Here is a 20155-nt window from a genome sequence, read left to right as displayed (position 1 = left end):
TCATCACCATCACCATCTCCATTCCTCCCTCAGTGCTATAGCTTAGGCAGCCATCATGGCCAACCTCCTTATCTTAATTCTTTTAGCCCTTTCTACCCTGTCCTGGAACATCGCAGGTAAGTTAATGCAAACCCTCGATTTTTCTTTCCTCATCCTTATAGTTGATTCATACTTACGATGCATGTTCAAAATTTATGCTACACATCTCATTTGCAGAGTCTTTAAGCATAGATTGCGGGTCATCCACTGTTTACAGTGATGAAGGATGGATCGGAGACGAGGCCTATATACAGAATGGAGAGTCCAAACGGGTTCAATCTGGCAATTCGGTGTCTCAGGTGATGGACACTTTGAGGGTTTTCTCGAGCCGTAACAAGAATTGTTACTCTCTAGTAGCTGAGAAAGGAGAGAAAGTTCTGGTTCGTGCCAGCTTTTACTATGGAAATTACGACCAGAAGGCATCTCCCCCTACCTTTGCTCTGCAGTTTGATGGGAACCCTTGGGCCACAGTAGTGACTTCAAGTGATCTAGTCATTGACTATGAAGCTATATATGCCGTAAAGGGAGATTCTACAAGTGTATGTGTTGCTCAGACACAGGCTAATCAATTTCCCTTCATATCAGCACTTGAAATGGCAAGCTTGGGATCAAACATGTACAGCTCTTTGGATTCAAACTATGCTTTGTTTCTGAGAAGGAGGGTTGCTTTCGGTGCAAACGAAACTATAAGGTAGGCCGAGTTTTAGAATGGCTAAAGATACTGAATTACTGATTTCTTAATATAAACCTTTTTTTTTTTGTCACAAAATTCATTAATGTATATCATGGGGATTGATTTATTTGGTTTCCAAGTGATGCATATGATCGAATTTGGGTTCCCGGAGTAGCTGTCAATGGATTAACTGCAGTCACAAGTGATGCACTAGTTATTGACAGTACCACTGCAGAAGATGATCCTCCACAAGCTGTGCTGCAAAATGCAATAACCACCTCAAGGACGTCGGAATCCATAACTATTGGCACCAATCTTCCGGCCGTTGAAGTTCCGATCTATATCAATGCATACTTTTCTGAAGTTACCACGCTTGATTCAACCCAGAAGAGATACTTGGAGATCAACCTGGACGACAATCCTGTCTCAAATCCCATAATCCCACCCTACCAAGAAGTACTGGAAGTAACCATCACCAACCTGACTGCTTCGTCCAATAATAACTTGTCTTTGGTGGCTACCTCTGATTCAACGCTTCCTCCTCTCATCAATGCCCTGGAGATTTTTTCAATCAGCAATGAGCTAACTGATGGGACAGATAGCAATGATGGTTGGTACCAAAGCCCAATTTGTTTTGAATTGATATTTGTATTGTATGCATATCATCGTATCATCTGTAGTCTGATTATTCTTTTCTTCTTTTTGTTGTGTTACTGCAAATTCAGTGGAACAGTTAGCTTCGCTGCAAGTCCTATATCCTATACTAGGGCAATGGGGTGGCGACCCTTGTCTTCCCTCACCATTTACATGGGACTGGGTCAATTGTAGTACTGATGCTGCACCTCGAGTAACAGCTTTGTGAGTTAATTGCATGGATCTAGCTTGGCCTGTTTATTTTATATCCTAGAAAAACACTACCATTTTAGTATGGGCTAATTGACTTTGTGAACAAAAATATACAGGTATCTCAGTGGCTTCGAGCTATATAGTTCATTTCCAGATTTGAGTTCCATGGATGCCCTTGAAATAATGTAAGTCAAATGGCAAAGATAAAACTTCGAAGGCCTTACATATATGCAAAGCATGGATGGGATTTTTCTCTTAGTTGTTTTGTTTTTACATTTTCTGTTGGTTTCCCATGGAATTATGCAGAGATCTGCACAATAACAGCTTGGTGGGTGATATTCCCGATTACCTTGGCACCATGCCCAATCTAAAACAATTGTGAGTTTTTCATTGCTTAATTAAGTATTGTACGTTCTTAATATTGAATATTCTTTTGTGCTTTGTTCAGAAGACTATATGATAACTCGATTAACCATCCTCTTCTTAGAAATTTGGCGGATAATGATTTCAGTGGAACTCTGCCCACTTCAATCTCAAACAATAAAAACCTAAAACTAATGTGAGTCACAGTTTCTCAACTTTCATCTATGTAATTATTTTCGTGGTATGCACAAGATTGATCAGATAAATTTGTGGACTACTTTGAATTTTTTGATCTTTAACAATAACACGATGATTCGACTGTTTATCAGTGTAACGGGGAATAAGAACTTGTGCATCTCTGGAAAGTCATGTCAGACAAGCGACACCAACACCGGGACCTCCTTTGATGATCCAGAATTTACAACTTCTTCGGGCAAGAAGAAGAGTAACAAGCTACCTGCTATACTTGGTTCCACAATTCCAACTTTCTTTCTCTTGTGGGCTATTGTGGGAGTTTTCATCATAGTGCGGCAAAGGAGAAAAGCTGCAGCAGTGACTGCAATGAGCGCAGCTGGTAAGATACCAACACTTAAAGGAACTTATATGCTGATTGTAGAGAATTATATCCAAGCAAGTAGCATGAATTCTATGTACTAATTAAGATTTATTGGCTATATTTGACATATACAGGACAAAATGGTGGAGCCAGTAGGCCTAATGGAAATTCAGTCAATGTACAAATGGTGGGAAAAATAAGCCAAGCTGTGATGAATGAGTTCAATAACAACAACAATAATACTGGGGAGCAAACAACGTTGGAGATTCAGGATCAAATGACTGATCAGCAAACGTACGAAGGGGAGTATATTAGCAGGAATGCTTGATTAGGGTTCCTGCGAAGCTTCTTCATCCAGAGATTGTATTCATGTATGGTGTGAGACATTTCCAGTTCATTTCTATAGACAGGTCAACAATGAAGTGAAAACCTGAAAGCAGAAAGTGTAATTGTTAGCAGCTCTGTTGTGCTGATGCAGCCGACCTGCCTAATTAATCAGGCCACTTTTCTCTTCATGGTGTGAAAATAGAAGCTCAGCAAAGCTTCTGAATTGTGTCTATGGCTATGCTTCAATCAAGTACCTTTTCTTTTTCCTTTCAAATAGCAAGTGTCAAGTGCCTGATCATGAAACTCTAAGCTTAATGCCTTCAATTTCTCCCACAAGTTTAAATTTCCATTAAAATATTATAAGTGGTGAGTTATACTTAAACTAGATTAATGAATACATATTTCAAGGTTTTCTTTATCTCAATCAATGATGGAATCTTATTAGTGTGAAATATGTTGATGTTTCTTTTAAGACTTATGTCAAAGTTAACTTACTCTACCAATATTTTATAGGTGATATTTAAGTGATAAGGAAATTTCAGAATTTTCCACTAAGTTTTTGTCATAAATTAACAATGTGTCGAAATTTCAATTTATCCGTACCCGTAACCTGTCATGTCATTACCTTTTTTGGCCAAAAATTATTGTTTTTGTTTTATTGGGCTATGAGTTGAGCCTTACCCATCTAGCCCACATTTTGGCTTACTATGTACGTAATCAAATAAGAAATTGAAAGATTTCATTTAAATTATTTATTTAGAAATTTCCTAAAAAGCTAATCATTGATTCTTCTCTTTGTTGGAATAATGGAACGGTTGTCCTCCTTACTAAACTTGTTGAAGAGATGAAATATAAGTATATATTCAAGATATATCTTTTTTATTAGGGGTTGAATCAATCATGGGAAGAATAATTAGGTTAAAAAAATTATGATGCATTAATGGAAAAATAAAACTTCCATAAAAAAGAAGCAAATGAAAGGCTTTCATAAAAATTCTCATTGGTATATATCCTTTCTTTGATTAAAATTAAAAATAAACTTAAAACCGATACAAGAGGAAGATTTGAACACGAGTCCTAGACTTGAAAAAGATAACATGTGCCATTAATTTATATATATATTAATAAATATCCTTCAACCAATTATTTATTTATAATAACTTTTACATATTATAACATCTTTTATAAATTATAAATATTTTTTTATAAATTATAACTAATATATCATTATAAATTAATTAAAATAAAATAATTATAATTAAATTAATTTTAATACTTTTATTATGTGTGTTTTTACTTTTTTTATACTAATTAAATACAAGACAAGTATAAATTTATGAATAAAATTATCAATATTTTTAAATAAAAAATACTTATTGTATATCATTATTTCTTTTATATTATATCAATATTTATCACAACTAATATTATTACCTAATATTACACAATTTTTTTGTTAAAACAATTTATATATATATATATATATATATATATATATATATATATATATATATATATATATATATATATATATATTATTTCTTCTATCTTTTTTTTTTCAAGATCTATGAGTTTTAATTAATTTTCTTCAATCAATATTTTTTATTTATTAAAATATCCATAAATATTTCTTGATATTTTTTTTTATCTCAATATATTTGTAAAATCCAACTATATATATATCCATGAAAATCGATATTTTCTTTTGATCAGTCCATGAAAATCGATGTTTCATCTTGATTCCAATAAATATCAAGGTTAAATGTAATATATGTTATGGTTAATGACAAACATCTTAATGCTTCTAGATACATATGTAAGGTTGGATTTTATACATATCACAACTCAATTTTGGTACTCATATGTTACAGTTGCTTCTAAAAATGTCAATGTTGTCTATGAAAAAATTAATATTATTTTACTATAAGTTTTAGTTTTTAATGGAAAATTAGATTTTTTTTACCATATGAAATCTATTCCCAAATTAAATTTGGTAACTATTTAATTATAATAACAATAAAGTCCTGAAACAATGTAAATAAACTATTACTCAAAATAAAAAAATATTATTATATATACATTTGAATATTATAAACACTATTTCAAAAAAAAAAAAAAAAACTAATTACTCTCAATTTCCTATGCATAAATAAAACCTAATTAAAAACATTCAATTAAGATAATATAAACTTAAATTGAAAGCACAACATGATAGATTTTGAATCATGATTTCTAATCTTACCATTTATTGTAGGTTAATGATGCCTAAATTTTGTTAATAATTTGTTTAAATAAAACTTTAACCTAAGTTTTACTTCATTGTATATTACACTTAATTTGGGCCTTTAATAAGGAGGACTCAAGTTTTCACCTTACAAATTAAAGGATTTTTTTATTTTAATTTATTTGATGACTTGATTACTGAAGACATTTTTAATCTATGCATATGAAAGTTCAATCATGTTTTCAAATAATTAAAATATATATTTTATTGAACTTATATGGTTCCAATAAGTGAAATATGATAATGGGTTTAAATTTTATCATTGATAAAATATCCTGAATTTACTTGGTGCTGATTGTTATGAGGCAGTAAGTATCCCGAGGTTTGAGTCATTATAGAAAATTTTAAAGGCTTAACCATAAATCATATCATTTTTTTTAAGATAGTCATTATCGTCATTATGTCTTTATTATCGAGTAATATATAGAAACATTATAACGTAAAAGAAAATTCTAATACTTGTTACTAAAATAGACAAATTATTGTTAATTTTTTAGTGGTCCTATTTGCCGCACAATTAATAAATTAATTTGATTATAATGGTAACTAATTCTCATTAATGAATTAACCTGTATTTAACTGTACAAAAAGTTAAGATTTAATCCGTCATAAAAAAAATTGAATTTCTTTATTATGTTTTACAAGTTTGATTTTCTTTACCAAAGGCATTTACCCTGCAATTGTACAGACAATTTTTTATTAATTTTGAAACGGTAACCATGTGCATGCCCAGAGTTCGGACACGTGTCGTAAGGAGATTGGATGATTGACTTAGTAGTAACGTAATAATGTAGAACAAGAGACATGGTGAAAATACTCAGGTTAAAATCCCAAACCTCTCCCTGCTGCCGAACCTTTACTTTCTTCATATCCGAGTTTCCCTTCCTGTTCTCTTCTTTTACAGTGAACCCTAGCTCTGAAACCCTAGCCTTTTCAACACGTCTCACGGTCATCGCCCTCCGACATCCGAAGTGACGCCCACCTCTCTTCGGGAGGCTTCAGGTTTGAGGTTTCAGATCTGTGCCTCTATGTACTCTTGAATCTCTCTCTAGATATATATGTTCAAATAAAAATTTCGACTTTATCTTAGGGTTTGGTTTCAGATCAGATTTTTTTTTTTTATTTGTGAAAGATAATTACAGAGTGGAATGGAAATTCTGCAGAACCAGATTGATAACTGGTTCGTGGCTCAACCCGGTTGGGTTCCCTACACTGGCAGTCCACTTATGGTTCGTGGTTTTGGGTTGGCACTAACCCGAACTGGACCGATAACCGAGTAATATTTTGATGGTTTAATGTGGTTGGAAGTGAACCTATGATTATCGTCATATTGTTGTTTGTGTTTACATAATTGGTTATTACATGGTTTTTGAACTATCTTTACTGTATATTTGCGGTGGCAATAGAAATTTCATGAAATGAAATTCATTTGGGGTGTATTTGAAATTTTCATAATTTATTAAGGTTTATGATTTATTCTATAAATTTGAGTATTCTTTGTGTGTTTGTGTTGCTTTGATGCCTTTCTTGTGTTTTGGTATTTGGATTAACTGCTTGTCTTTTTTTCAGTCTGAAGAAAAGTTTTTGAAGGCCAAATTTACATCATTTGTTCTGAAGACGAACAGAGGCTGCTTCCCAGCAAGGAATGCATGCTTGCATGACCTTTTGACATTTCTGCAATGTCGGGGTTACTCAATGTATTGCCTCTTCTCTTAATAACCTCTCTAAAGTTGCTGTAATATTGGAATGTCAGTCATTTTTTTAAGAGTTGGGGTATTTTATTTTTTGTCACTCTTTTTGTTTCAATGAAACATAATTCAGAGAAAATTTTATGGCAAGCTGTGGTTTTCTTTAGCCTCCTTTTCTCCCTGATTTTTAAACATGAACCTCAAGAAATATATACAGTGCATTTAATGTGCTCTTAGTTCCCATCATGTTGGGGAAGATGATAAATATGTTTGCAGTTTCATAGATATAACTCTGCTTAATGCGTTACCCAGGTTGTAGCTTAGTGGTAGTGCCCTTTGGTGATGAACTAGAGGTCCTGAGTTTGAGCCTCACTTGTATTAAAGTAGAGTAGAGTAGAGGGGCAGGCCAATTCACCTGGGCTTTGTTTTGGTGGCAGTTGTGATTGATGCTGCCTGTCAGGGTCGATTCCCTGTTAAAAAAAGGGGCCTTTATTATGCATTATAATGATTGGTTGTCAAACCTTTAGTTTTTGGTCTGTGATTTTGGTATTTGGTTTTCATTTTTTCCCTTCTTTTTCCCTTAAATTTGTTCCTTTTAACTTCTTGCTGCAGTCTTCTCTCAATGGATCAACTTCAAACCTTCAAGATAGCAATGGGAGATCTTTTGCGACATCTTTTTCAGCTCAATCTGGTGCAGCATCTCCTGTTTTTCATCACAGTGGTCAGTGGATCTTTCTGGAGTTTTACTTACTATTTTACACAAAGCTTGATTAATTAAAAGGCTTTTTTTGTAGGAAGTATTCAAGGCTTACACAATATTCATGGGAGCTTTAACGTTCCCAACATGCCTGGAACACTTGCATCAAGAAACTCAACAATAAACAGTGTTCCTTCTGGTGGGGTTCAACAACCTACTGGAAACCTTTCCAGTGGACGATATGCATCAAATAGTCTTCCAGTTGCACTTTCTCAGGTATATACTTGGATTCTTTAGCACATGACATATTAATGTAATTTAATACAAGTTGCTGTATCAGGAAACACGTTTCTTTATCTGTTCTCTTCTAGTTTTATATTGTTCAGATTTGTATACAATGTCATTATTGCATTTTCCTTTCCAATTCATGCAGATATCTCATGGGAGCTCACATGGACATTCAGGAGTCGCAAATAGAGGAGGTATAAGCGTTGTAGGAAGCCCTGGATATAGTAGTAGCACCAATGGAGTTGGTGGTTCTATTCCTGGAATTCTCCCTACCTCTGCAGCAATTGCTAACCGGAGTGCTGTCCCAGGACTGGGAGTATCTCCAATATTGGGAAATGCAGGTCCTCGGATTACGAGTTCAATGGGAAACATAGTTGGTGGAGGCAACATTGGGAGGAGCATTAGCTCTGGTGGAGGATTATCTGTGCCCGGTATTGCTTCTCGCTTAAATTTAGCTGCAAATAGTGGATCGGGAAGTTTAAATGTCCAAGGACCAAATAGATTAATGAGTGGTGTGCTTCAGCAAGGTATGGTACTTTTAATCTCTGAACATTACATTACTGCTAGTGGCTTTTGAACAAGGTGTTTCAATTTTTATTCTTAGGTAAAATAGTGTCCGTTTTACTTGCCATCAATGGTTGGGATTGTGATTTATTACCAGAGTTCGTGTTGGTGGGTGATGAATGTGTGTGATTTTTTCTAGTCTTTGTATTAGGTCTTACAAATTCACAAGTTTAGCACCTTTCAAGGTTGTTATTGTTAACATTTTTTTCCCATGTTTGTAAAAAGATAATATTTTGGGGACGTTGGAAGGGATTTCAACAAATGGTATGTGAGTTGGAAAGTTGTAACAAAATCATGTTGGGACAATTGTGAAATGATATTGTATTACTTAGATTATTTGTAAAGGGAGCATTCGTGGAGCATAATTGGGTAGTGCCAGAAGTCATGGTTGTGTTCAGTGTATCTTGATTGAGGAAGTTTGTCAATGAAGCCATGGATCTTTTAGAATCTCGTATATCATTTCCTTATTAGCAGTCAAATTTTAGTCATAGTTCACTATATTTTGACAAAGCTTCAGCATGTCATTAGGGAGTTCTGTGTTGAAGGCCCTATAAACCAAATATTAGGATGCCATTGGCTCATTTTATTTTTTGGCTGTCTAAGAATAACCCTTAGTTGGACTTATCAAAAAAAAAAAAAAAAAACCTTTATTTGGGTTATTTAACTTCTGGCCAATATGTTGCTTTAACCTTGGCATTTCAGGTTCTTACATCTTGCTAATCCTGCTTGACCTGAAATATTAATTCTGGAAAATTTCTTGCAGTTTTGTTGCATGTATGCTATGCAGGAAGATACTCAGTTTGTTCTATGTGAAAATATTTGATTTGATTGAGACTAATGCAATTGAAATTATTCAAAAAAATCATGAAAATATTTGATTTAATATAATTCTGTTTACCCTTTTTGCTTTTTTAATTCAATTAATGTTTATTGCTGCACTTATAAAAAAAAATTATTGGCACATTGGATTTGAAATGGTGAGGGGCTTTTAGTGAAAAGAAGAAATGGATAATTTATAGGCTTACTAGTTGTGATATTATCTGCTTTTATGAATGACACTTTTCTGCATTCAGCATCTCCACAGGTGATTTCTATGCTAGGAAATTCCTATCCTTCTGCTGGAGGTCCATTATCTCAAGGCCATGTCCAAACAGTCAATAATCTGAGCTCGATGGGGATGTTGAATGACGTGAACTCCAATGAAAATTCCCCCTTTGATATTAATGATTTCCCTCAGTTGACAAGTCGACCTAGTTCTTCTGGAGGACCTCAAGGACAATTGGGTAATTAAAGAGCTTGCATTTTGCTCTTGGATACTTCTTTGGGTGCGGTTAGCCCTGCAGTCAGAATGTAATTTAGACTGAAAAATTTCAGGTTCCCTGAGAAAACAAGGTCTTGGAGTTAGTCCTATTGTTCAACAGAATCAAGAGTTCAGCATCCAAAATGAGGATTTTCCAGCTTTACCGGGATTTAAAGGTGCTTGTTCATTCTTTTGAGCTAATTTATTCTGTGATTTATTTTCAGCCTAATATGGACATTAATTCCTTGCTATAAACTTTAATCAATATCTCATAGTTGGTAAGTTGGACAAATAAAGTTTTCACTGCATCCTATTTTCTTATGATGGTATTTACTTCGCTTCCAGTCTTCTAGATTTAGCATTATTTTGTGCTTGGTTGTATATGCAAGTCTAGAGTGGTTTAAAGCAATGCCAGGTGATCAGCTGAATGAGTTGTACTCTAAATGAACTGATTCAGTATTTTTCTGTGCAAAAGTTGATGCATCATCAAATATCTCCATCAGTGCAGTGCAATAAAGATAGAGGCCCTGGTCAGTCCTTATGACTTTCATAAAACTTGGAAGTATACAGGCCTTCCCTTTATGCTAGCTTTAGTCGATGCTCTTGATAAGTCTGATCTTCCATGCATCCTAATGCCCCAGCTTCCTCCAGAGGCATGTAATGGGAGCTGAAGAAGTGAAGTTTTCAGATTAAGCTGCTGATATAGGCAATCCTAGGATAGCTGCCTATAATCATATAATATCTTTATGCCCCCACTGTCCCCCAAGGAATCTAATTGGAGCTGAAAAAGTGAGATTTTCAGATTGAGCTGCTGATGTAGGTGGCACTGAGGTAGCTATCCACAATGAGTTAATAGTGGCTAGGGCTCTATCTTATCTGGCCTTATGGTGGAGTGGGGGATTGGGGTATTATATGGTAATGGAAGAGAAAGTAGAACTTAGAAGATGGGAAAATACCTTAAAGTCTCACTAAAACCTTTTTGGAGTTTTGAAGAGAAAAAGGGAGATAAACCTTAAAATTTTACTAAGTCCTTTTAGGAGTCTCATGTCACACAAAAAAAAGAAAGAAGAAGAAGAAAACCATGTCTTACTATTAAAGTTAAAAAATCTGCAAAAGTATTATCATTTATTGTATTTTTGCTTTTACAGCAATTAGCCTTAATTTTAGGCCTTAGGAAACTAAAATGCAAACCAAAAGTCATAAACAAAGAAATTCAACGACATAGTAACCTATTAGATTCTATTTTCTCCCCTAGAACTTCTGTATCTTCCTTTTTTGGAATTAAAAGGAACCAGAAAGGTTAAAAGTAGTGGAACTTCTCATATAAGAAAATCTTAGTAAAGAGAAATCAAGTTTATAACAATGTCAATTTGAAAAATTATAAAAGTACTAGTGTCTGAGTCAAGTTAAGATCTCTTTGTTCCCTTTTCGTGAATAAACTTGAGTGCCCTCATTCCTTCAGGTTGTCACAATGGTACATATATTTGATAATTAGATTTCTGAAGGTTTATTTGAGCTGCTTTCTTGAATTTCTTTACTGCTTTGGAGCATCACAAACTATCTTTGAACTTGTGCAGGTGGTAATGCTGATTATGCTATGGATTTGCACCAGAAAGAACAATTTCATGACAATACTGTATCTATGATGCAATCTCAGCACTTCTCTGTGAGTACTAGATTTTCAGCTTTTGAGAAATTCTGAATGCTTCTATCATATTATATTATGCTTTGGATGTCATGAATTTGCATTTTACCCTTATGCTTCCCTGTTTCATTGAGCAGATGGGAAGATCTGCTGGGTTCAACTTGGGGGGATCATACTCCTCTCATCGTCCACAGCAACAACAGCAACATGCTCCTGCAGTCAGTAGTAGTGGTGTCTCCTTTTCACCAGTAAACAATCAGGATCTCCTTCATTTGCATGGCTCAGATATCTTCCCATCTTCTCACTCAACCTATCACTCACAGGTGTGGTAATTTGGTACTAGAATTTATAAATGGCTTATTTGCAAAGGCATTTTTGGACACCACAAGGCAATGAGATCTTTCCTCTTATATTTTCTTTCAGTCTTGTTCTTTATTTTCTTTGATGGTAGCTGAAGATTGAAAATTTTCCAGTTTGAAGGAGTCATTACAAAGAAAATTGGTGGCTCTCCAATAAGGTGTAGTTTTAAGAGAAAATAGTATTTAGTTGTTAACGTCAAGTCTATATGAACTGATTGGAAATACTATGTTGATCAAAATGGAAAGATTTTTGTTAATAGAAAAACAAGAGGGAGGGTTTCATTCCTCAATGGTGCTCTGATGCCACTTCAATCATTTATCATATGAATTGCCTGTCAAGAAAAGAAAAAAAAAGATCATTTGTTCTATAAATTAGTTCTTTCATCTGTGAAACAATCTCTAAAATTGTGAATTTCCCATTTCACCTTGTGTTCAGACAAGTGGACCTCCTGGTATTGGATTAAGACCTTTAAATTCTCCAAATACTGTTTCTGGTATGGGGTCATATGACCAGCTTATCCAGCAATATCAACAACACCAGAACCAGTCCCAATTTCGCTTGCAACAAATGTCAGCTGTTAGTCAGGCATTTAGGGATCAGGGCATGAAGTCGATGCAGGCTACACAAGCTGCTCCGGATCCATTTGGTTTGCTTGGCTTGTTAAGTGTAATAAGGATGAGTGACCCTGATTTGACATCTCTTGCCCTTGGAATTGATCTAACAACACTTGGGTTGAACTTGAACTCGGCCGAAAATCTTCACAAGACTTTTGGTTCCCCGTGGTCTGACGAGCCAGCCAAAGGAGATCCAGAGTTCAGCGTGCCTCAGTGTTATTATGCTAAACAACCACCTGCTCTACATGTATGTTGCTATTATCGTGTTTTTTAATTTTCTCTATGCTCTTGGGCATTTCTCTTTTGTGATTGCCACTTTTGATTTCTTGCAGCAAGGTTACTTCTTGAAGTTCCAGGTGGAGACATTGTTTTATATTTTCTATAGGTGCATCTCTTTATTTGATCTCTCTTAATTCTTCCTCTTGTTTTATTTGTTTCCCACTTTTCTGATAGAAACTGCTAAACTGGCTCTTTATTTGTCCAGACTCCTTATGACTCATGAGTTCTGAAACCTGATGTGATCTTTTTGCTTCTGCTTTTTTTTAGCATGCCGAAAGACGAAGCCCAATTATATGCTGCAAATGAACTGTATGTTTTCTTGGCTAAATTAATATTTTGTTATATTTATTAACACCTTTTTTTTCCATTTTTTTTCCTGTCCAATTTCTGTATTGTGGATGTGTCTCAGAAAGCCATTTATGGAGATTTCATGTTTTCCTTTTCATGCTTGGTTAACTTCTTGAGTGTTTTACCTTTATGCAATTTAGACTAACAAGTTGAGTGTGATATTTTGCTAAGATCTGTATGACATCTCTTGTTGGCAGCTACAACCGAGGCTGGTTTTTCCACAGAGAGCACCGGCTGTGGTTCATAAGGGTTGCTAACATGGAGCCACTTGTTAAGACAAACACATATGAGAGAGGATCTTATCTTTGTTTTGACCCAAACACATGGGAGTCAGTCCGAAAGGTTCACACTGATCAACATACATTCCATCCCTCTTCATTTTGTTCATGTTCTATATACTGATGGTTTTAATCAATTCTAATCTCCTTAGTTGATCTTGTTATTTGGCTGCAGGATAATTTCGTTCTCTATTATGAACTGTTGGAAAAGAAACCACCTCTACCGCAACATTAACATATATTCCCAGTTTACAATGTAAAGTTCTAACTTTTTTAAGTTTTATGGAACCCATTCATTAGATCGGAAGTCAGTTTGTAGCTTTAATGTTCCTTCAATTTGGCAATTGTAAGCAATTGGTGCATCAATATTTATTGCGTTGATAAGTTATTTTAGTCTCGTTTTGCTTTTCTATTGATTCTAGACAACATGATCAAAACCAATGAAACGTCTTTTGAGAATTTGGGGGAAGCTTTATTTTGGTGAATTTGAGTCCATAGAACTGTAGTACCGTAGCCATCAGTCTCAAAGCAGAGAAGAAGTCTGTGATGGAGGACATGGGTCACTGGAAGATATGTCATCGTGTATATATATAACATTCACATTTATTTGTTCTTTATTTTAGGTACCAGTGATGTGCCCATTTGGGTACACTGTCTTGCCCTATTGCCGCTGTTTCATTCATTGTTTCTGTACTGGAATTGCAGAGGGCCTGAGTAGGGTGAAAAATCGCATAACAGGTTCAAGCATTTTGTGCTACCCTACTGTATAACTGCAGGTGCATGTATTGCCACCGTACGATTGATATCATAACCGACTCTGCCTTAAATTTTTTATGGTTGCATTTTCAGCCATATCTCACCAGAAATCCTGTACCTTTTTATTCATATTCAGGCATAGACTGGAAAATCTGCGGTTTGGTAGATCCTCCAAGTCTCTCCATTCCCAGGACGATGTCTTTTTTTTTATTTGTTGGGTATTGGACTTTCACTCTGTAGGTGGATATTTGCTTTCTTCGTTAATACTGCCACAAGAGCTCATTTTGCGTCTTTGAGCTAAGAATCACTGAGAAGAGAAGACCCGGTGATCAGTGATGCCTCACCTTCACCCATGCAAACAAGTTGGAAATATAAACAATGTAAAGAATTAGTTATAATATTCAGATATTGTAGAGAAATTTTGATTGAAAAAGCATCGACCAAGGCATTTGAAGTATTTCACAATGAGAAACAGGCTCAAGGAATCAGTTTCACGCTCTGCCAGGACCCCCCTTGTTACTATGTTGTTTTATCGGTTCATAAAGCTCTTCCCTATCTCTGATTGGGACTTCCGATGGATGGTCAATTCCCCCAGAGCCATTTCTTACTGGAATGTGTTGCCCAGTAGGCCCAGGCATGGTCTGCCCGTTGCCCAAGGGTGCCTGATCCGTTTTTCCAGCATTCCCAACTGGAATATTTTCTCCCGTTGGCCTAGCCGGCGCTTCTGCGTTTGCTTCTGGTTTTTTAGGGCTAGGCGTTGGTTTTCTTCGGGCTAAGAAATAAACTGCTGTCAGTCCTAAAGGTATTCCAACTGCCAAACCGATCACCAGAGCTCCTCTCTCTTCTCTTCCTCTTTGGGTGATGGAGACCTGGGTTATCCTTTAAACTGCAAAAAAGGTACACATTGACAAAAATTGAGTATAAAAGTTTTACTTGGATTAGGAACTCCACGAAGCTCTGGTCCTATGGTGACCTTATATTTTTTTTTCTTGCTTTTGGTTACACTCTCTGGTATTTCACCGGAAAAGCTATTATCACGAACGTTGCTACAGGAATCACAAGACAGAAGGGTCAGAGAATCATGAGAAATGGTAAAAATGTTCTACACTCGGAAGTTCACAGTATGTGCATGCTGTCTGTTGTAGAGGAACTTACAAGACCCTTAGATGCGGCAGATTCCCAAGGAAATCTTGAATGGGACCATCCAGACTGTTGTATGCCAGACCTCTGAAACAATTTTAAACTTTTGAGGAAGAAAGTCCAAGAAAATGATGGTTTCAAAGTGGTGTAGTGGTGGGTTGATGACTTACATGGTTTCCATGACTTCCATTTTGCTGGAGTCTGGGAGAGGACCATCTAGGCCATACCCTGAGATATTTCTGCAATACATTCATGTTATATTTTGATCAGAATTAGACAGGGAAAAGGTTAATGGTTAGAATGAAGTGTGAATTTTCTTATTCAAGGCCCGTAAATGAACACCATACAGAGAGGTTACTCTAGGAGGGTCATTGCCGCTGCAACCCAACCACTGCCACACGGTGTTGTTAGTGGGACATGGATCCCCACTCCATCCCTCTAGTTGCTCAAGGTTGCTTACTAAACTTGCCAGTCCATCCGCTGTTTGATCAAACCACCAACCAACCTCACCATTAAGTACTTGTATAACTAATGAAAGATAATGAGGGAGGGTGATGGGGAGAGGAACTTACAGTCATCCTCTGACGTTCCAATGGTGACAAGAGGATCACTATCAGTGTACACTTCGATGGCGCTGATACTTGGAGGCAACTTTGAATTTGCAGTCCGGCTGGAGCTCAACATTCAGGGTACTTGAGTACTGACCTGAGAAAGAGTACAGTTCTGGTACTCTGGGCTGGTTGTTAATTTGAACTTATCGTTCACGTAAATATCAAAGGAATTAGTTGCATTTTCATCCGAAACCATTTCAGTGTAATACACAAGTATCCGTAATTATACGATAGCTTTGGTGCCAGGCCAAATCTCTACTCATGCCCTCATACATATCGTCATCCATTGGCCATAACTCCAAGGAGGAAATAAATGGGAACTGGTTATCATGAGTTCGAGCTAGGCACACACTGATGTTATCAGCCTTGTTTGCATACATCAATTCATAATAAATGTAATCATTGAGAGAAGTCACAACAGTAACCCATTTATTCCATCAAACTCAAGATCAAATGTTGGTAGTTTTGAGAGTTGCCATAATGAAACATAGCCCAGATGAAGTATCTGGTTGATGTTATCGTGGGCAAAGAGTAACAGTTCTTGTTTTGTGTTGTGAAGACCCTTAGTGTGTTGAGTCGCTCCAATGAGTTGTAACTGCGAATGGAAACCATTTTGTTTTTCCCTGTTGAGATGAGATCTTCATCTGTCTTCCATTCGAGTCCATTTCCGGCATCATAGCTGATTTCTGATCCACCTTTAACCAGTCCCATGTATCTTGAATTGCATTGGAAATAATCAGTACACAGTTAAGAGAGCTTGGATTAGGTAAAAGAAATTATTTTTAATGAAATATATAGACGAGGATGGTCTCAACTTTACTAGGTAAAATTGAAATGGGAATACCTTGAGAGAGGGCAATCAAAGGAAGGAAAACCAGAAACAATAGAACCAGTATCTCCATTTAGGCTTGTCCCTTGTTTATATGTTAAGAAGTCGAAGCCGGGCTTTAAAGGAGATTAGTCCTTGCATATAACAAACAGGCTTATGGTGTGTTGATATTTCCATATCCGATCAGAAGCTCTCTAAGTTTTGACGTTTAAAATATATTTTTGAAGGTTTTATGCTTGTCCGTTACAAAGCATTGTGTGTAACGAAAGCTAACTGTTTTTGAGTCCAATCATGTTTGCTAATCGAAGCCTCTTACGATGTTTAGCTGACAAGAAGCCATTACGAAATTATCAATCTTGTGCATTTTTTGCTGTGATTCTACTTGCATTGACCTTAATTATTAACTCATTGAGGTGGGAAGTGTGTCCAACATGGCAAGAAAAGTTAGCCACATGGTAGAGCCTGGAGGTTGAAGAAGAGGCTAGAGTAGGTGCGTTGTTAACATTTGAAATGCCCTACTCAGTGACTCCACACTAAACCCTTGAAGAAGTTAGTTTGTTTCTATTTGAGCGGATTTTGTAGAGGAGGTGGAAACTTGAGTGTTGGTCAAGAATTGAGGATTTTGTCTGTGCCACTGCTGATATGTTTGGGGCCGCTGTAAAATGCTTCATTGATTTATGGGCAGCCTAAGTTTATATGGACTTGAGTGCTGGTCATGCAGCACCACTAGAGATTCTGATTGAATGTTATCCAGTGGCCTCTAGTACCCAGCTATCTGAATCAGTATATCAGATATATACTACCTTATTGCTGTCCAGATTTGAATGAACTATCTAGAAATGTGTCAATTCTTGATTCTATCAGTTGACAGGACGGTGCAACGTTAAGTTGCTTCTGTTTTGTAGTTCTCACTTCTCAGGGGATGTCCCTTGAATATTATTACGTACTGGACTCACCCAGTAGTTGGTTCAATATTCAGTTAGATGTTTGATGATCACCACCATACACCAGGCAAGAACTACTGAATACAAATGTAGCAGCAAGTGGCTAGCCCCTTGTTTGCAAGCAAATATAAGTATTTGAAATGGAAAATAAATACAGGAGTTGGCAATATTTCGAAGCTGTACATATTCAAGGTTATACAAAAGTAGAGAACCGGTTTTATTTATTTATTTTATTTTTTATATTTTTTTACAGCTGTTGTAAAGAAATTCTGATTGATACAAATGTGGCTCAGGCAGTTCAAGATGCACCAGGCTTATGCTCTTCCATGATGTCCCATGTTTCCATGTTGCAACCGAATCAGCTCATCAAGCTCTGCCCTGTCTATGCCTGCAGGAACCTCGGATGGATGATTAATACTTCCAGGGCCTGTACTTACTGGAATGTGTTCTCCAGCAGGCATTGGGTTAATATGCCCGTTTCCAGCATTCCCTGCCCATGAAACATTTTCCCCTGTTGGCATTGCCATAACATTCTGGTTAGTCTGTGATGGCTTAATCAGGCCCTCTGTGCTTGCACTCACTGAAATATTTTCCTCTTGAGGCTTTCCCTGAGCAGTCCCATTACGTTGACTCATACCCAATCCTATTGTAACTTGTCCGTGGCCAGACATTGGCTTTTTTCGTGTTAGGAAATAAACAAGAGCAAACACCAGTATTAGTCCCACAGGTATTCCAATGGTCAAGCCAATTATAAGACCCAAGTTTTTTCCCTTGTGATGATGTAGGCTTGGGTTCCCATTGATCCTGCATAGAAGGTGGGCAAGTAGAACTTAAAAACATATCTATAAATATTTCTTTAATGAAGAGGAATTTGATAGAGCAGTTTACTTACTGGTATTTTATTTTCTTGTTTTTGGTTATACTTTGAGGAACTTCACCAGAGAAGTTGTTATAACTGAGGTTACTGTGAAAAAAGGAAAAAGCAAAACAATAAGAGGGAATGTAAAAGCCTTATAGATGCGGTGAGAATCTGTTTTACATTTATGCAGTGTATTTTATTGTGTATGAATAACTTACAGCAGCTTTAAACTTGGCAGCTTTCCTAGAAAATCTGGAATTGAACCCTCGAGACTGTTATTTCCTAATCTCTGAAACAAAAAGCAGAAATATTTTTAAGTTTCAAGGAAGAAAGTTGAAAAAAGAATGGCATAGACAATGGTTGAGTTACATGGTTTCAAGAGCCTGCATTTGGCTGAAGTCAGGGAGAGAGCCATCCAGTTCATACCCTGAGAGATTTCTATAACACAATTTGGTAATGTTTTTATCAGAAACAGGGAACTACAGTGAAACAAAGGCATATATATGTGTTGTAGGTGAAGAAGTATACAGGGAGGTTACTCTTGGAGGGTCATTGCCTATGCAGTTCAGCCACTGCCATATGGTGTCACTAGGGAGACATGGATCCCCACTCCACCCCTCAAGCTGCTCAAAGGTGCTTATCAAGACTGCCAGTCCATCCACTGTTTGAACAAACCGCAAACTCACATCATCAACATATATATATGCATAACCCATGAATATGAAGACAAAGAACTTACAATCATCCTGTGATGTTCCAATGGTGACCAGAGGATCACTCGCCGTGTACACTTCAATGGCACTGATAACGGGAGGAAGAACAGAGTCAATAGGTGGCCGGAGCTCAACCTCCATTGCACCCACTGTTGGAGCATTGGCCCATGCATCAGTACAATTCTCGTACTCTGGCCTGATTGTTACCATGAAATTGTTGTTCACATAAAAATCAAAGGATCTAGTTTCATTAATATTGAAAGCAACTTCTGTGAAATACACAACAACATGGTTGAGGGTATTGGTTTTGCTAAACGTGAACTGCAAACTGATCGTGTCTGTTGGGTTCGGAGCTCTGACCGCTTGGATTATTGCAGATGTGGGAGGATACTCGACAGTTGTGTAGTATAGGGAATAGAAATCTGCCACTACCGGAATCAGGCCAGTTGTACCATTGGTTTCCATATTCTATTGTATTCATCAGTGGGGTACCTGCAGATCCATCCCATATCACACATGATTACATTTTCTTTTCTGTTCATTCTTTTCCATACATCCTACCAAGCAAATCAAACAGAAAATTAGAAGAGTCCCTCTTACCCAATGATCCAATCAGTGTCACTAGCTCCATAGTTGTAACGATAGCTTTGAAGCCAGGCCGAGTCTCTACTCATGCCAGCATACATGTTATCAGGCAATGGCCACAATTCCAAGGAGGAAATAAACGGGAACTGGTCATGGTAAGTACGAGCTAAGCAGACACTGATGTTTTCGCCCTTGTTTGCATAAACCAGTTCATAATAACTGGGATCGGTGAGAGAAGTCTCAACAGTAGCCCACTTGTTCCATCAAACTCAAGGTCAAAGGTCGGTGGCTTCGAAGGCCATCGTAGTTGCCATAATAAAACACAGCTCTAATGAAATATCTGGCTGGTGTTGGGGTAGGCAGAGTGTAACAGTTCTTGTTTTGTTGTGTGAAAACTCTGAGAGTGTTGAGTAGCTCCAAGCTGCTGTAGCTTCTGCGAGAGACCAGTTTGTTTTTACCTGTTTTGATGAACTCATCATCTGTCTGCCACCAGATTTCTTCGCTTGGATAGCTGATTTCAGATCCACAATCAATTCTCACCCAATCCGTTGTATCTAGTATAGCAGTTG

At 36.6% G+C, this 20155-nt stretch overlaps 4 protein-coding genes and 1 non-coding gene across 13 annotated transcripts; 2 read left to right on the top strand and 3 right to left on the bottom strand.

Moving 5' to 3' along the window:
• LOC117915958 (uncharacterized protein At1g24485-like) lies at positions 1–3078 on the top strand. The gene is made up of 9 exons (XM_034831731.1): positions 1–116; positions 217–730; positions 853–1322; positions 1438–1570; positions 1675–1743; positions 1865–1936; positions 2046–2117; positions 2251–2495; positions 2612–3078. The coding sequence occupies exons 1-9, from the start codon at positions 56–58 to the stop codon at positions 2803–2805; spliced, it is 1830 nt and encodes a 609-aa protein (XP_034687622.1). The 5' UTR covers positions 1–55; the 3' UTR covers positions 2806–3078.
• A 2861-nt stretch (positions 3079–5939) lies between these two features.
• LOC117916422 (probable NOT transcription complex subunit VIP2) lies at positions 5940–14403 on the top strand. Of its 9 annotated transcripts, XR_004651559.1 has the most exons (16): positions 5941–6090; positions 6658–6785; positions 7389–7497; positions 7571–7749; positions 7907–8288; positions 9399–9608; positions 9700–9801; positions 11203–11291; positions 11408–11593; positions 12066–12491; positions 12577–12629; positions 12791–12832; positions 13069–13213; positions 13325–13405; positions 13855–13925; positions 14042–14403. XR_004651559.1 is itself a non-coding variant. In XM_034832415.1 (15 exons), the coding sequence occupies exons 2-14, from the start codon at positions 6768–6770 to the stop codon at positions 13382–13384; spliced, it is 2001 nt and encodes a 666-aa protein (XP_034688306.1). In that variant the 5' UTR covers positions 5941–6090; positions 6658–6767; the 3' UTR covers positions 13385–13405; positions 13855–14403. The 9 variants fall into 9 exon arrangements, 8 of the variants coding, with proteins under 8 accessions (XP_034688312.1, XP_034688306.1, XP_034688308.1 ...); XM_034832415.1 differs by having other exon boundaries at positions 13855–14403; XM_034832417.1 differs by lacking the exons at positions 13855–13925; positions 14042–14403 and adding an exon at positions 13773–13848.
• LOC117917185 lies at positions 7417–7497 on the bottom strand. The gene has a single exon (XR_004651648.1). It is a non-coding gene; the product is annotated as a small nucleolar RNA snoR35 (small nucleolar RNA).
• A 3140-nt stretch (positions 14404–17543) lies between the features above and the next one.
• Positions 17544–18568, bottom strand: LOC117916776. The gene is made up of 3 exons (XM_034832947.1): positions 18507–18568; positions 18322–18393; positions 17544–18233 (listed from the first exon to the last, which is right to left on the bottom strand). The coding sequence occupies exon 3, from the start codon at positions 18098–18100 to the stop codon at positions 17744–17746; it is 357 nt and encodes a 118-aa protein (XP_034688838.1). The 5' UTR covers positions 18101–18233; positions 18322–18393; positions 18507–18568; the 3' UTR covers positions 17544–17743.
• Positions 18569–18640: 72 nt separating this feature from the next.
• Positions 18641–19444, bottom strand: LOC117916819 (senescence-induced receptor-like serine/threonine-protein kinase). Its single transcript, XM_034832999.1, has 3 exons — positions 19028–19444; positions 18817–18949; positions 18641–18726 (listed from the first exon to the last, which is right to left on the bottom strand). Exons 1-3 carry the CDS (start codon positions 19209–19211, stop codon positions 18654–18656), a joined length of 390 nt encoding a protein of 129 aa, XP_034688890.1. The 5' UTR covers positions 19212–19444; the 3' UTR covers positions 18641–18653.
• Between the last annotated feature and the right edge of the window lie 711 nt (positions 19445–20155).

The sequence above is a fragment of the Vitis riparia genome, chromosome 6 (genome assembly GCF_004353265.1).
Source record: "Vitis riparia cultivar Riparia Gloire de Montpellier isolate 1030 chromosome 6, EGFV_Vit.rip_1.0, whole genome shotgun sequence".
Taxonomy (NCBI): domain Eukaryota; kingdom Viridiplantae; phylum Streptophyta; class Magnoliopsida; order Vitales; family Vitaceae; genus Vitis; species Vitis riparia.
The sequence above is the reverse complement of the archived record's forward strand: the minus strand, read 5'-3'. Positions and strand labels throughout refer to the sequence as shown.